This window comes from Eptatretus burgeri, chromosome 1, assembly GCF_056783735.1.
Source record: "Eptatretus burgeri isolate ZD-2024b chromosome 1, Ebu_testis_v1, whole genome shotgun sequence".
Lineage (NCBI taxonomy): Eukaryota > Metazoa > Chordata > Myxini > Myxiniformes > Myxinidae > Eptatretus > Eptatretus burgeri.
In genome coordinates, this window is record NC_140961.1 from 97,529,965 (window position 1) to 97,544,335 (window position 14,371).

At 45.4% G+C, this 14,371-nt stretch overlaps 1 protein-coding gene across 1 annotated transcript in view; it reads left to right on the forward strand.

Moving 5' to 3' along the window:
* The first annotated feature begins 208 nt into the window (after window positions 1-208).
* LOC147035014 (WD repeat-containing protein 1-B-like) overlaps window positions 209-14,371 on the forward strand; it is a 67,934-nt gene continuing 53,771 nt past the window's right edge. The window contains exons 1-5 of the mRNA XM_085892512.1: window positions 209-361; window positions 2,429-2,550; window positions 4,202-4,292; window positions 6,413-6,560; window positions 6,833-7,013. Coding sequence (XP_085748638.1) covers window positions 289-361; window positions 2,429-2,550; window positions 4,202-4,292; window positions 6,413-6,560; window positions 6,833-7,013 — 615 coding nt within the window. The 5' untranslated portion in view covers window positions 209-288. The remainder of the gene's footprint in view (window positions 362-2,428; window positions 2,551-4,201; window positions 4,293-6,412; window positions 6,561-6,832; window positions 7,014-14,371) is intronic.

The following is a 14,371-nucleotide window of genomic DNA, read 5'->3' on the forward strand; positions in this document are numbered from 1 at the left end:
ACTGACCTCCATGTTCATCCGCAATAACTTGTCTCGTTTTATTTTTAGAATTTCGATTCACATAAATACTTCACAACTGCGGTCAGCTCCACCGTCGTCGCGTACCACTTGAACATGCACGTTTTATACACCGCCCAGAAGTGCAATTGTACAGATATTTCGTTCATTTGGGAGAGAGAGGGGGAAGACACACAGATGGTAAAGAAATAAATAAATGAGAGCGAAACGCGCGCCCCGCCTGCCCCCCTCCTCCCCCTCCTCCTCCTCCTCCATGCAATCACGCTATATATGGGAAAAGCGAAGCCGCCGTGCTTTTGGTCCCTCGTCCGGTGCGAGCAGCCTGCCATGCCGTACGAGCTCAGTAAGTGGTCCACGCGTCGGTTTGCCGAACCGAGCTGAGGGACGAGCGAGACTCCCGGTCCGCAAAGGTTCGACGGGCCTTCGTTGTCCAGCTCGCGCAGCACGTCCAGTGCAAATAACGGAACCGTTTCCACTCGGACACCTGGGTGGACATCGCACCGAACTCGGTGTCGGTCGTCTTGCGCTTCTGTACCGTCATCGCTTGGACGTACAACGCACTTGTTAACGTCGTAAACAGTAATTGCTGTTCGCTGCTCGGTGTTCCCACTATTCTTGTCGGACGTGTAATTGAAGATCGAGCCAAAGTTGCTGATTTGTAACCACGTTACCGTGTTCAAGATCGCGATAAACACGATAAACTCTTGGGATGACTCGTCATGAATTGTCACGTGTGGACGGTTCGCGGCTCTGACCTGCCCAGTCTTCCCATTGAATGAATGACAAGACCCGCTCATACATTTCTGAGGATGAAATCTGATTGAGTCTTCTTCTTCTCCTTCTCCTTCTTCTTCTCCTTCTTCTTCTCCTTCTTCTTCTCCATCTTCTTCTCCATCTTCTTCTTCTTCTCCTTCTTCTTCTCCTTCTTCTTCTCCTTCTTCTCCATCTTCTTCTTCTTCTCCTTCTTCTCCATCTTCTTCTTCTTCTTCTTCTTCTTCTCCTCCATCTTCTTCTTCTTCTCCTTCTCCATCTTCTTCTTCTTCTTCTCCTTCTTCTCCATCTTCTTCTTCTTCTCCTTCTTCTCCTTCTTCTCCTTCTTCTTCTCCTTCTCCTTCTTCTCCTTCTTCTCCTTCTTCTTCTCCTTCTTCTCCTTCTTCTCCATCTTCTCCATCTTCTTCTTCTTCTTTTTCTCCTCCTTGTTCTCATCCTTTTTCTCCTTCCCAAAAGCCAATTTTGTATGCTTCTTCTCCTTGTCATTCTCCTTTTTCTTTTTCTTCTTCCCAAAAGCCAATTTTGCATGTTTTCTTCTTGTTCTTCTTGTTCTAATTAATCTATACTAGCCGAAACCCCGTCACAGACGGATTCCGTTCATTCAACCACCCTCACCAGGTCACCCACACTCCAGGGACATGGACTGGACAGGGCGTGCTTGCCCCCTCCTGCTTATCCCCGGCCCCTGCCCCATTCCCCCCCACCTCCCACCTCCCGCCTTCAATTTGCTTACCCCCGCCCAAAAATTTAATTACCCAGCCCCGCCACCGCCTCTTCACTCCCCGTCCCCAGTCTCTTGATTCCCCGCCCCACTTGCCCCTGGGCCTCCACCCCTGTCCACCCCCTTACACTCAACCCCGCCTAATTCACCCCAGCCCCCGCCCACTCATCCCCCGCCCCATTTCCCCCCCATCTCCTGCTTTCAATTTGCTTACCCCCGCCCAAAAATTTGCTTACCTTGCCCCTGCCTCTTCACTCCCCGCCCCGCCTCTTCACTCCTCGCCCCCGTATCTTCATCCCCCACCCCCGCCTCTTCACTCCCTGCCTCCGTCTCTTCTTCCCCCCCCCCCCCCCCTTCACCCCCCGCCTCCCCCTCTTCCTCCCCCACCCCCGCCTCTTCACTCCCTGCCTCCGTCTCTTCATCCCCCCCCCCTACCCCTTCCCTCCCAGCCTCCATCTCTTCATCCCCCACCCCCGCCTCTTCACTCCCTGCCCCCGTCTCAACGAAAAGTGTTTATTCTGCTTCAGAGTTGAAAGTTGACTCTTGCCACTATGTGCGATGCACTCTTACAGGTACGAAGTCTCGTTCAGTCCAGGTCACAGTACCAAGAAAAACGTGACGTCACCGCTAGGAGGAGCACAAAATTGGTCCTTTAGTATTAATATATAGATAAGCCACACTGGACTATTTAAGTCTGAAAAATTGGAAAGGAAGCGAAAATATTTACCCACTCATCAAGTGTAAGCAATTGGTGGGAAGGTAATGAGCGTGCCAGTGAAACTTCAGGGTTCAGGCTGTGCAAGCTAAAGGGATTGTTGATTTAATCTCTTCAAGCAGGCCGAGTGCTTGAAAGCTCTGATTTCCTCTACGAAGGTGATCTGTCAATCTCGTAAATGTCAGCCCGCAATTGTCTTGCAGGGAGTGTGCTCGCCAGCCTTCCGCAGGTAGAGCGTGGTGTGGCGAAGATCTTGGCCGAAGATCCAAAGGGAATTAACTTTTTGTACACCAATGGGAAAAGTGTCATCATCAGAGACATCCAGGTATTCCCTTTGGTTCTCCATCCTCAGCACATTGCATTGTTCAAAGGGATTGTTTGGTTTAATTAAGATTTTAAAAGTTTTTGGGTTTCAGTTGGAGCATCAAATTCTTGCTTGAAGTGGTTTAATCACATTTTGCTCATAATTGCCATCGTACTTGCATCGCTGTTTTTATTTTTGTATGCAGTGTTGATGCTTGTGGAGGAGTTAGAACACAGAACTGATCTGGACGTAACAGAACGAAAAGTACAAGAGAACGAGGAGGGGGGTGGAGGGACATATCAACAGGGTTGAGGGACAAAATAGAGTAAGACTCAGAGAAATAAGGGATGTGGGCAGGGCCAGATTTTACAATAGGCAACATAGGCCATTGGCCGAGGGCCCACCAGTAACTGGGGGCCCACCGGGGACTTGTGGGTTCTCTGATCGGCCAAGGAGTAGGCTAGCAGGCCCTATAGTAAAATTAATAAAATAAAATAAGGTAACGAAAAATATAACAGTACAATTTTAATTGCCCGTTTCCCACCATCTATCTATCTATCGGCAGATTATAGACATAACGTGTTGTATTTAGTGGACTTCATTGTTATATTAGGTGTGTTTTTGTGTTCTTATTTTGTGATATTGGTATCTCTTATACTAGACTTGAACTAATTGATTATTACTTTAGGCTTACCTGATTTATTATCTGAACTCCGACAATCCCTTGACACAAACAGTATCATTGACAAATTTGCCAGAGAAAAAAGCAGGAAAATGTCATTTTGAACTTCACATAGTTGTGCTTGCAAAATTTATTATGCTTCAGTTTCATTGTATTTTTCCATTATTCCTATGTGTAAAGATGTACATGATATGGAACTTGATTTACTTTAATGTACTTGATATGGAACTAATTTGATTAAAAATTTATTGATGTGTTACATTATGTTGTAATTCTTTTTTTTTACATTACAATATTATGACATATAAATATTTATATAATATTTGGGGGGGGGCCCACAAGCAAGTAAATCCAGCCCTGGATGTGGGTGGGGCACAGGGGGTAGACAGGATGGATACAGCCTAAAGGGATGGTTGGTCTCGTGTTTTCCTAAAAATATTATGTTCTTGTATTTTATCCCCACTAATGAAATAATCGAGGTTGATCTGTCGTGATATTGTCATTGTCACCAGCATGGTGATAATTTTGACCAATAAAAATAACATTCCTTTCACAACGTAAGGCCCATCGGGGCTGCCGAGGCAGTTTCATTGGCAAGAACAGTCCTGGACGGGTCACCACTCCGACGCAGATTACCCCCAAAATGGTTATCACCCCAGTAAGCTGGTACTCATTTTGCTGACCTCAGAAGGATGACAGGCCGAGTCAACCCTACGTAGTGTTACTTCAATGGCCTGACAGGGGCTTGAGCTCAAGACCCGAGGATTTTAAGCCAACCTCCTTCACCGTTAAGCCAACACCTGATCATCTTTATTCGGGTCATGCTAATTGTTGCAGTGTTTATACTCTTGGGATAATTTCTGGAATGTGTATCTGTTTGATATATTTATGCTTTGTTTGTTTCGTGTTCAGTTCCGTGGAAGTGCAGTATTGTGTGGATAATTTATTTTAGAAATTTTTTTAACCTTTTTTTTTTTTTTTCATGTGCAGCATCCAGAAATTGCTGACATCTACACTGAGCACACCCATCCAGCCCTCGTAGCCAAGTATTGTCCCAGTGGATTTTACATTGCCTCTGGTGGTGAGAACAAACTTTCATGCCCTCCAGTTAATTTAGGATTCTTTAGACACGTTCTGCAATCACTTTCTACAGTTCCAGTTATTGAATCAAACTATGTTCATGTTGATGTTTGAAAGAAACCTGTCCATCGGAAACAGAAATTTTACGATCAAAGCTTTTATTTGTTTTTGTTTTCCATCTGTGAAGACTTTCTGTTGGGCATTATCCAATGGGTGTTCAGCATCGGTCTGTGTTTGATAATATATCAACTTGCTGCATAGCTCCTTGATTAGCTTCAGTTTATGAGCCCTTTTCCTGAAATGCAGATCAATGCATTTTACATTTGTGGGAATGCCTTCCAAGGGTTAACATTATGTAGTGTCATGATCATTATTTCCAGATTGCATGTTTAGTTTAAGCATGAGATAAAATGACTATTAATTAATGTGTCGTTATTTGTATAGAAAGCCACCATCTCCCTTTCCTGCATGTTCTTGTCGAAAACTGCTTCCCCTTCGAAACGTATTTAATGTTTTATCCCTCTGTAATCTCTCTCGTATATCCTTGATGGAGAGAAACCAGGCCGTGCACATGGGTATTGTCATGAAGGTGGTTTTGGGGCAAAAGGGCATGCCCCCACCATGTTCGCAGAACTTGCACACAGTCTAAGGGCAGTGCGCACCTTGATTGATGACCGAATCACCAAACAGCATCGGGCGAATGATGTGGAGCTGCGTCACGGGATGGAGTGTAGCCAGATGGGATAAAGGTGGGGGCAACTGGGGGGTAGAAGGAGTTGTACTTTGGACTTCGGTGTGGGAGACTGCGTGGTTTACATTGCGGCACAGTAGACACACCCTATCGCTTAGCGCCCCCCTCCCCAAACATGGCCTCTGCAAACTGCAATCCGCAACGGCAGGCCTGAGCTCCCGCATCCTGTACTCTCCGGACCATGCCTGCTTGCTTACATTTGAGCCATGCCATACATTCCTTCCCGTGGCCTGCTATGCTCTGTCCTCTGTCGAGCGTAGCCGGGGTATTATTCCTTATCTTGTCTAATACTCCCTGGTCTTTCTTCTGTGGTGTACCTGATGCCTTAAGGAGTAGATAACTAAGGATCTTCTGTTTGTTCAATACCCAGGGCACATCACTTTGTAAATAAACTGTGTAGATAAATGCTTTTATGTCCATTGTTCTCTCTCCCTGTTTACTTGATGCATATGGACATTAAGTCACTTTGGCTCTGTGAGTGATTTGAATTGCCATGATGCAAATGGCTTTAATAATCCATCGCCCGTTAAAGGACAGATTTGGTTTGGGACAATTAGCGTCCACACAAAACTACCCGTGTCTGGCACTCGGCCCGCAATTTTGGTGCCTGTCTGTCTCTCTTTTTGTTTGTTTGTTTGTTTGTTTGTGGACGGATTTGGACAAAACTTGGTGGCCTGGTTGTGTATATAACAAGGAAGAATTTCTTCTATTTTTGGTGAAGCTATGGATCTCGATCCTCACATTTTTAAAGTGATTCTTCACCATTAAGTGATGGGGCTAAAACGATATATAGCACGATATCTGAAAAAGTTGTGGACGGATTCGGATGAAACTTGGTGGATGAGTTGTTTAAGTGACAAGAACAAGGCGATTAAATTTTAGTTGAGGTCTCAATCCAGGTCCGGCCCATCAGTGGGATACAAACCGTAAACTAATCACCCTTGTGGAGGTGTGCGCTCTACCGAGTAGCCCGTTCTAGTTTCCCCAGTTCTTTTCTCTCTCGTACACCATGCAGATCAATGATAAAAGCTCTTGATCAAATTTGTTGTGTGTATAATTTTGTGGAATATATCTTGCTTCACAGGCATGACCTTTCATATCGATGTAATCCATTTGTTCTCCTTCACTGTACTGTGATGGAAATGCATCATATGCAGTATTTTCTTTTGGATTTGTTTGTTTTTGGTTCATTAATTTCTCTTTGTTTAGTTTGTGTGTGATTTGAGCCTATCGATTGGCGAAAGCTTCATATTGAGGCCTCTGAACAGACAAAATACTCCAAACTTTACCAACTGACAACTGTGTGTCTTAAATGGTTTGGCTTATCAATACTTCCTTTCAATTTCTCAATCTCCTTTCATGTTTTGCAGATGCAACTGGTCATGTGCGTATCTGGGACACAACACAGAAGGAGCATATATTGAAGTACGAGTACCACCCCTTTATTGGGCCAATCAAGGACCTGGCATGGACAGAGGATAGCAAGCGCATTGCGGTTGTAGGAGAGGGACGAGACAGGTATGTTTGTGTGGTTGGACGCCTGAGCAATGAGATCCTAGCATTAGTGGCTTTTGTGGATAAAAACAGTAGGTGTCGATTTGTATTGCCCACTGCTTATGTTAGTAGCAGTGGATCTAACGAGGTTGAGCTATCTTCCATAATCGTACAATGAGTCTGCAAGCAGGTGAAAGCAACTTTTGTTACCCTGCGTGATTAATTCACCTCGTCCTTTTTCACAACCAACGTGTCAAAAACCACGTTTGTAATAGTTCCTGTGATGTGGATTGCAGGTTTGGTGCCATTTTCCTGTGGGACTCTGGTTCCTCTGTCGGGGAGATAATTGGGCACACGAAGATCGTCAACAGTGTGGATATTCGGCAGGTGCGTCCATATCGCCTGGTCACTGGCAGCGATGACAACTCTGCCGCCTTCTTCCATGGGTTGCCTTTCAAGTTTCAATTCACCATGAAGGTAATGCCACATGTTTGCTTTCTGCACCAAGGTGTTTGATTGATTTCTGTTGGTGCTGAGCATAGCTTTTGATTGTTGAACTTGAAGATGGTTAAATCAGGTGAAAAGACTCAGGATGATTATTGCTTGTAAAGTTTCCAACTTGAGTGATAATTATTTTGCTCTCACTGAAACACAACCAGCAACATATGATGCCAGTGTAATTTTACCAATCACTTCTTCCCCCTTACCACCATTTTTTCATTAAACTATTGATGGGGTATCTTTTTTTTTGTATTGCGCACTTTGCACTTCACTCGGTAGGGTTTATTTTGATCGATTTGAGTGGGCATGTATGATCGATCGATCTTTGCACACCAAGAGCACTCAAGTGATTTTCCAAAAGCTGTTTTATATTTATTTATTGATATGATAATGGGCTGTCATTTCTTTATTCCCGCAGTGATGATAAAGTCTTGTCAACAGAGCCGGTATTAAGTCTTATTTTGAGAGCTAACACATTCTCAAAGCTGCAAACTTTGTGTGCAATATTCTCAACACCAGTTGCAATACTTTTAGGATTTATTAAATCAAAGTTGCAACTCTGGGCCCAATCCTATTCCTGATCTTCATAAATGATCTCTCTGACTGGAAAATCCTCTTCATATATTTTCTGATGACTCTATCCTTTGCCATGACATCCCTCATCCTTCAGGCAGGCAGGCTAGAGCCTCTTCCCTCTCTTCTGACCTTGAAAAAAAAAATCACTAGCTGGTCAAACACTTGGAATAATTCTTTCAAGTCAGACAACTCACCCTCTCACTATCTCTCTCTGAAAGGACCGTCTGGAAAACCCTCCAATCAACTTTCTTAACAATCTTCTTGAGGAGGTTCAGTAATTGAAACTCTTGGGTCTCACTATCAGTCATGATCTTTCTTGGGCAAACCACGTTTCGACGATGGCTTCCAAAGCCAGCCGCTGACTGGGCATCCTCCGTCGTACAAAGTCCTTCCTTGGCTCACCTGAACTCCTATCCACCTACAAGGCCTTCATCTGCAGCTTGATGGAGTACTGCTCCACTCTCTGACCTGGCTGGCTCCCCTGCCTCACATCTTGTTCAGCTTGATGCCATTGAAACCAAGACCTTCAAAATTATTGGAATCTCCCGCACTGAGCCTGAGTCTGTGGACATCGCTTTCCCACCACAGACAGGTCGGTGGTCCCTGTCTTATCAAACTCCTTTCTGGTCATGCACCCTCTGCTCTTTCATTGCTTTGTACCCCCCCCTCCCTCAGGTTTCTGCAGGGCTCACATGCCAACATCCACCACCATCAACCCTCTCCTGGTAAAACTACCGAAATCCAGGATCACTGCTCACCTCCACTCATTTCTTATTCTTTTCTCCCCCCCCCCCCCCCACCAATAGTGTAGCAGCATAGCAAACCTGTTGTGCATTTTGTGATACAAGCACCAAATTTGGCACAAATCTACATTAATATGTTGCGAACATTTTCAGATATTGGGCCACTTGAAATTCTCTCTTTATGTCCGCCATATTGGATTTCAAAATGGCTGCCACTTGAAATCTACATTTGCTGTTATCTCTTATCTGGACGTAATGCAGCTATTGACTTGATTCTGGTATCTAAATGTATGTTTTTGTGGGCAAGGAATCCAATGGTACCATTTTCAACTTAATATTATCTATCACAGGCTGTTCTATAATTTTATTTGGAAATTATCTCGGCAAATATTGGATTCAACACAATACTTTGAAAAGAATGTCTTAGTTGTGTAAATGTCTTAGGTATAATACTGACATGCTACATGGTCTAGTATTTGAGGCTAGGTATACTGGTATCTGAGGCTAGGTATATACCGGTACTGAAGATACGTGTACATAAACAGTGTCATGTTAACAAGTTCAGCATTGCCACAAGTACATGTATGTTGTTGACTCATCGTCATGTGCAGTCCCCTTCACACACACAGAGGGCTGTGCACTGAAGGGCAGCCTTTTTGCACTTGCAGCGCCTCACACACCCTTTCTTGCACTTGCAAGAAACCAGCTCAATGCAGCTGTGAGCTGCCTCAGTTAGCCTGGTCCAGTAAGGTGTGTACTGTCCTTCTCCAGTCCTTGACCAACCCCAGTTGGTTGGTGGAGGTAGCTCTGGTGCTGGCAGAAGTATCTGACCCCACACATGTCCACCTTGATACACTGCCCTCTTGACATGTTCCTCTAGAGCTGCCTTCATTGGAGGGATGAGCTGCACATTGTTCTTCCTTGCGAAGAGTTTCCTCCTGGCCTTGTCAATGTCTGTGCATTTGCTGGTTCGATCATACAACAGGATCACGAACCTCTCGATGATGCGCATTGCATCGTCTGGTATGTCACGAGGTGCAGAGGACAGCAGCAGCAGCTCCTCAGTGAGTTCTGGCAGTACCGTCCAGACTGCCCACGCAGTCTTCTTGCCATGTCTATGAAAACTAGACACAGTGTCGCATCCAGTTAGAGCATGGAACATTGGCAGTGCACGAGCGTTCTCTCGTCCCAATCCAGCTGCTATTTCGTGTGCTGCTAGGTATCGGAAACTCTGGCCTGTTCCGAATGCCAGCCACAGTTTGTCTTCTGGTTGCAACTCCTGTGCCAGGGACACTGCCAGCACCACAACATCGGTGTCTACAGTCCGGATGAGTATTGCATGGTGTCCATGCTGGACTGCGTGAGATGCATGCAGCAACATCCGACTGTCAGCTTCTTCATGGTTACATGGGGCGAGTGAGGTCAGATCTGGCAGTAGTGGCTTGCTGAGCACTGCCTCTCCATCAGTAATGATGAGTTGCTTGTCCTCCTGGTCAAACCATTCCATGAGAGCTGCTGAGAGGAACCTGAACAGTTCGGTCTTGTTGCTGTCCACTCGTAGGAAGTTCTGCCAGTTTCCTGGTATGGCTGCGGCAGCCACCACACGTCTCCGCACACCTTGTCCCCGCTTTGCACGTGTACTACCTTTCAGTGAATCAGCAAGGTAAGTATCCCAGACCAGATCCAGGCGTGACACTGTTTGCAGCTTCGTGGACATATATGGGATGAAGATCTGTTGTGCATACTCTTCAAAGGTCTTTGATGCAGCCGGCTTCAGCACCTGGACGATGGCTGCTCCATCAAGCACAATACAGGTCGTGACAGGAGTCTCTGCCTTTGCGTCGGAGACTTCTTCCAAGCATGTGAGGAGATCACTCTCGGTACCAGTGCAGAGGCTTCCACCATCAGACAATGCAGGAGGACATGCTTGATTCTCGTGACAAAAGAACCCCTCAAGGTTTCCATCCCTCGTCTGGCAGCCAATGTACAGGCGTGCGAAGAGTTCACGGTCATTCTTGATGGAGGCGAGCTGTTGCTGACCTATGCTCTGGCTTCTTGGAGTGGAAGTGCTGAACACCTTCAGCTTGTTACGAGGAATGGGTGCATCTACTGCCTTTGTTCTGTCCAACAGACACTCTCTGGTGAAAGCCTCGAACTGCTCTTGGCCAATCCTCTTGGCATTCATCACGGTCTCCACAGCAGCAGGATCTGCGATCTCCTTTGTGTCCAGTTTGACTCCATCCTGACTTTCCTCCTCGAATGGGTTGCCTATCTCCTCTATGACACCGACGAGAGAGCGAACATCTTTCACAAATGAGGCCTGTACACTTGGCGTCTGATCATGATGACGTGTGTCTGCTGTTTGCCGTCTCCAGTGTTGGTTCCCATCCTGGAATTCTTCGATCATCCTGGCAACTTCTGGTCCCACAACCATCCAGCGATGTTGAGCACTAGGGTTGTCAGTGAGCCCAACTGCTCCACCGCCTCCTTTGATGCAGGCATTATTCTGCTCATGTGCCTGGTCAATCGGGATTGAAGAGAACACCCTCTGTGTTTTCTGAACGGTGAAGTGGCTTTCCCTGAATTTCCTGGCGACATCTGGGTGTTTGATGGTGAGTTTGGCCATGTCCTTCAGGTGCACTGGTATCCACCTAGCATAGTGGGTGTGATCCAGTGCATGGAACCAGGGGACCAGCTCTGTCAGAGCATCGAGGTACATCATTAACGATCCCTGCCTGAGAGAACGCACATACACTAGAACCAACAGTTCCAGTTCCAGCACGGTTGCCCAGTAGTGAAATTGGGGGATGTCTTCTCCTCTCTGGCAACATCAGTCTTCAAATTCCGGAAGGTCCTCTGCATCCCTGGTTTCTCCCAGACAGTAGTGGTTGTAGGCACGGTGTTGCAGGATGTACAGTGCTGCTGCAATCACTTGATGTGCTCTTCTTGTGCGCAAGACATGGAATGCTCGCAGGAATGAGTCTGCTGTCCCTGCTGTCGCAATCTCGGCTTGCACAAGTGCTTGCACCCAACCACTCCCTTTCAGCCAGTCCCCCAGTGTCCTCAGTGCCACCATCTCTATGTGGAGGTCACCAAACATCACCACTATCTGGTCTTCACCATCGCTCTCTGGCCACTTCCACTGTATCTGCTTGGCCAAAGCAAACAGTGGCTGATCAACGGTGACCACAGGTGTCTGTCCAGGATTCAGATGTTCCACAGCATTCTTCACGACGTCCATTGAGTGCCGGATCATGGCCACTGTGTGGGATCATGTGTGAGTGCCGGATCACTGTGCGAGTGCCGGATCATGGCCACTACCATTGGATTCCTTGCCCCCAAAAACGTACATTTAGATACCAGAATCAAGTCAATAGCTGCATTACGTCCAGAGATAATAGCAAATGTAGATTTCAAGTGGCGGACATTTTTAAATCCAATATGGCGGACATAGAGAGAATTTCAAGTGGCCCAATATCTGAAAATGTTCGCAACATATTAATGTACATTTGTGCCAAATTTGGTGCTTGTATCACAAAATGCACATTTCTTTTGAATATTTGGGCTAAGCCGCCCCACAACAATGGAATCAACTTCCACATCCTCTTCAATGTCATTCTTCCCTCCAGGTCTTCATGATTGTTGTTCACTGCCATCTCAGATCTTCCCCAATCCAAAACCATGATCTTTTCTCCCCTCGTTAACCCTACCCAACCCCCCCCCCCTCCTAATTTTCCAGTTTTTCATCCCTGATGTTTCCTTCTCCATGCATGTGTGTTTGTTTTCCATCCTGTTTTTGTCTGTTGCATCCTAATCCGTTCAGTGTATTAACTCTTCCACAAGCCTCAACGATGTGTCCAAAAAAAAAAAACTGCACTATAATTTAACATCTGTCAAAAGAAGGCTTGTGATTTCAATGCACTGCTGTAATGAAAGCCTTCTTTAAAAATCTTTCATTGCTGATGCCAAAAAGATAGAAATGTGTATTCAAGATTGAAGCTTTAAATTTCTTCTTTGAGCATTGCCCCCCTCGGGACTCTAGTTTTATATTTTTTTGAAAACAGAAATCTACACTTGTACAGGAGCGAAATACCAAGAAAGCAGAAGGTTTACAGACTGACAGATGATCAATGGGGTAATGTTTGTACTTCTTTCAAGACCTTCAGGATTCATCCTGGCCAATCATGTCAGTCATATCCAATCTTTCTCTCAATTCAAATACAAGCTGGTAGATCCTAGTCTTTACTCCCAGCGTATCTTGCTTGGTCCACAACTCCTTTAAAATGTGCAGAGAACCTCTAACGTTCTTCCATGCATCAATTCAGAGGAGGGAAATCTCTGAATCCTGAGGAACCTCTTGAGACAAAAAAAAAATAACACATTGATGCATCGATGCCACTGTTTACATTGCTACTTGAACAACCTTCTCAGCATAACTTTGAGAGTTCCATTTAAATGTATTTACCAGTCCATTGCACATCGATTTGGTGGTAACGTGGTCAGTTGACAGACATCTAATTGCTCGGACATTTCTCATATGCACTGTGGCACAAACTCTGTGTCCGTATCACTCAATATTTAATCTGGGACTCACAGGTGACTACACATATCCACGTGAACTTCAACCACTGACTCTGTCCCAATGTTCTTCAATGTGAATGGTCTCTGTATATCTGATGGTAGTAGTCCGCAAGGGTAAGGGTGTAATGGTGACTCGTGTCAGTCAGATAGATCTGATTGACTAGATCTATGGCAGCTCGTCTGAATGGGATGCCAATCAGGAGCATCATCTCAAATAGAGTTGTTAGCACGCTCCTCTTGTGAACAGTCCTATGACGGGTGCCACAAGACTAACAACATCTGGTAACTTTGCCATGCTGTCCCGGTCAATAGGTATGAGTATTACTGAGGATCCTGCCAGTTGTCTTCATGTTCTCCATCTTGGCTAATGATAACCTCAGCACATGTTGATGCAGTGGAAGCGGCACGATCACTTCACAGAGGGGTAACCAGATTTGCCCTCAGATGTAAAAAGACCCAGTAGAGTGAACACCACCCCTCTTCTAGAACAGCACTTCTTTCTCCCCCTCTATTTGCACATCCTTCTGCTATTGGTACTTTTGGTGTGAAATGTCCTCTTGCTGCATCTTAATCAGCTGATTCCTGTTCACAATGGGACATCTGGAACCTGGTGACACCATAAGAGGAGTAAGCCGATTAGCCTTCTGTCCATGGACGCAAGTCACCAGGCCAGCCCCTTGCCACACTGGGTCTGGATCATCTGGTGCTTAGGTCTCGGAATATTGCCAACGGGTCAAAGATTCCATCCCGTAGCCATTGGGCTTCAATTACATCGGTCGAGTAAGGAGTGTCTTCCTCGATCTTAGCCATCAGCACCTTCCGTACTGTGTTGTCAATCAACAGCATGTAGCTGAACTTCCCAAGCTACTGGTCTTCCTTCACCTTGGCTCTGTGACAACCTGTGTCCTTCAAGGCCTGCATGCAAGCACTTCTGACCTTAATTATTTTTGTCCTCGTATAGAAGACCATCAAAAATTATTAGTTGGAGTTATTTTTTTTCGAAATATTCAAGGAGACTGGAAGATATGATGTTTTGTAGCAAGAAGCATTATTTTAAAACATGACACGTACAAGTGTGCCCCAATTTTCTTTATCTTCTGGGACGTTTCATTTTGACGGTACAGCCTTGTGAGTATGCCAAAGTATGACGCTTCAGATGTGCTTGCATCTTCTTTATTTATTATACATCCTACAGATGTAAATGAACACTCGTTTTTACTCTGCACATGTTGCACATCATGTGCAGCGTATTTCACCTCTCGATGCCTTGTATTTATTATTTTTAGTAAACATTTCTGTACATCGCCCTTGAGGCTCGGTTTGCAAGCCACCGTCTACCATTCCAAAAGAAGAGACGAAATTATTATTTTATGGAAATTTTTTTTTTTTATCCTCAAAAATAGACCGCAGTGAACACAGTCAAGTTAAAGGATT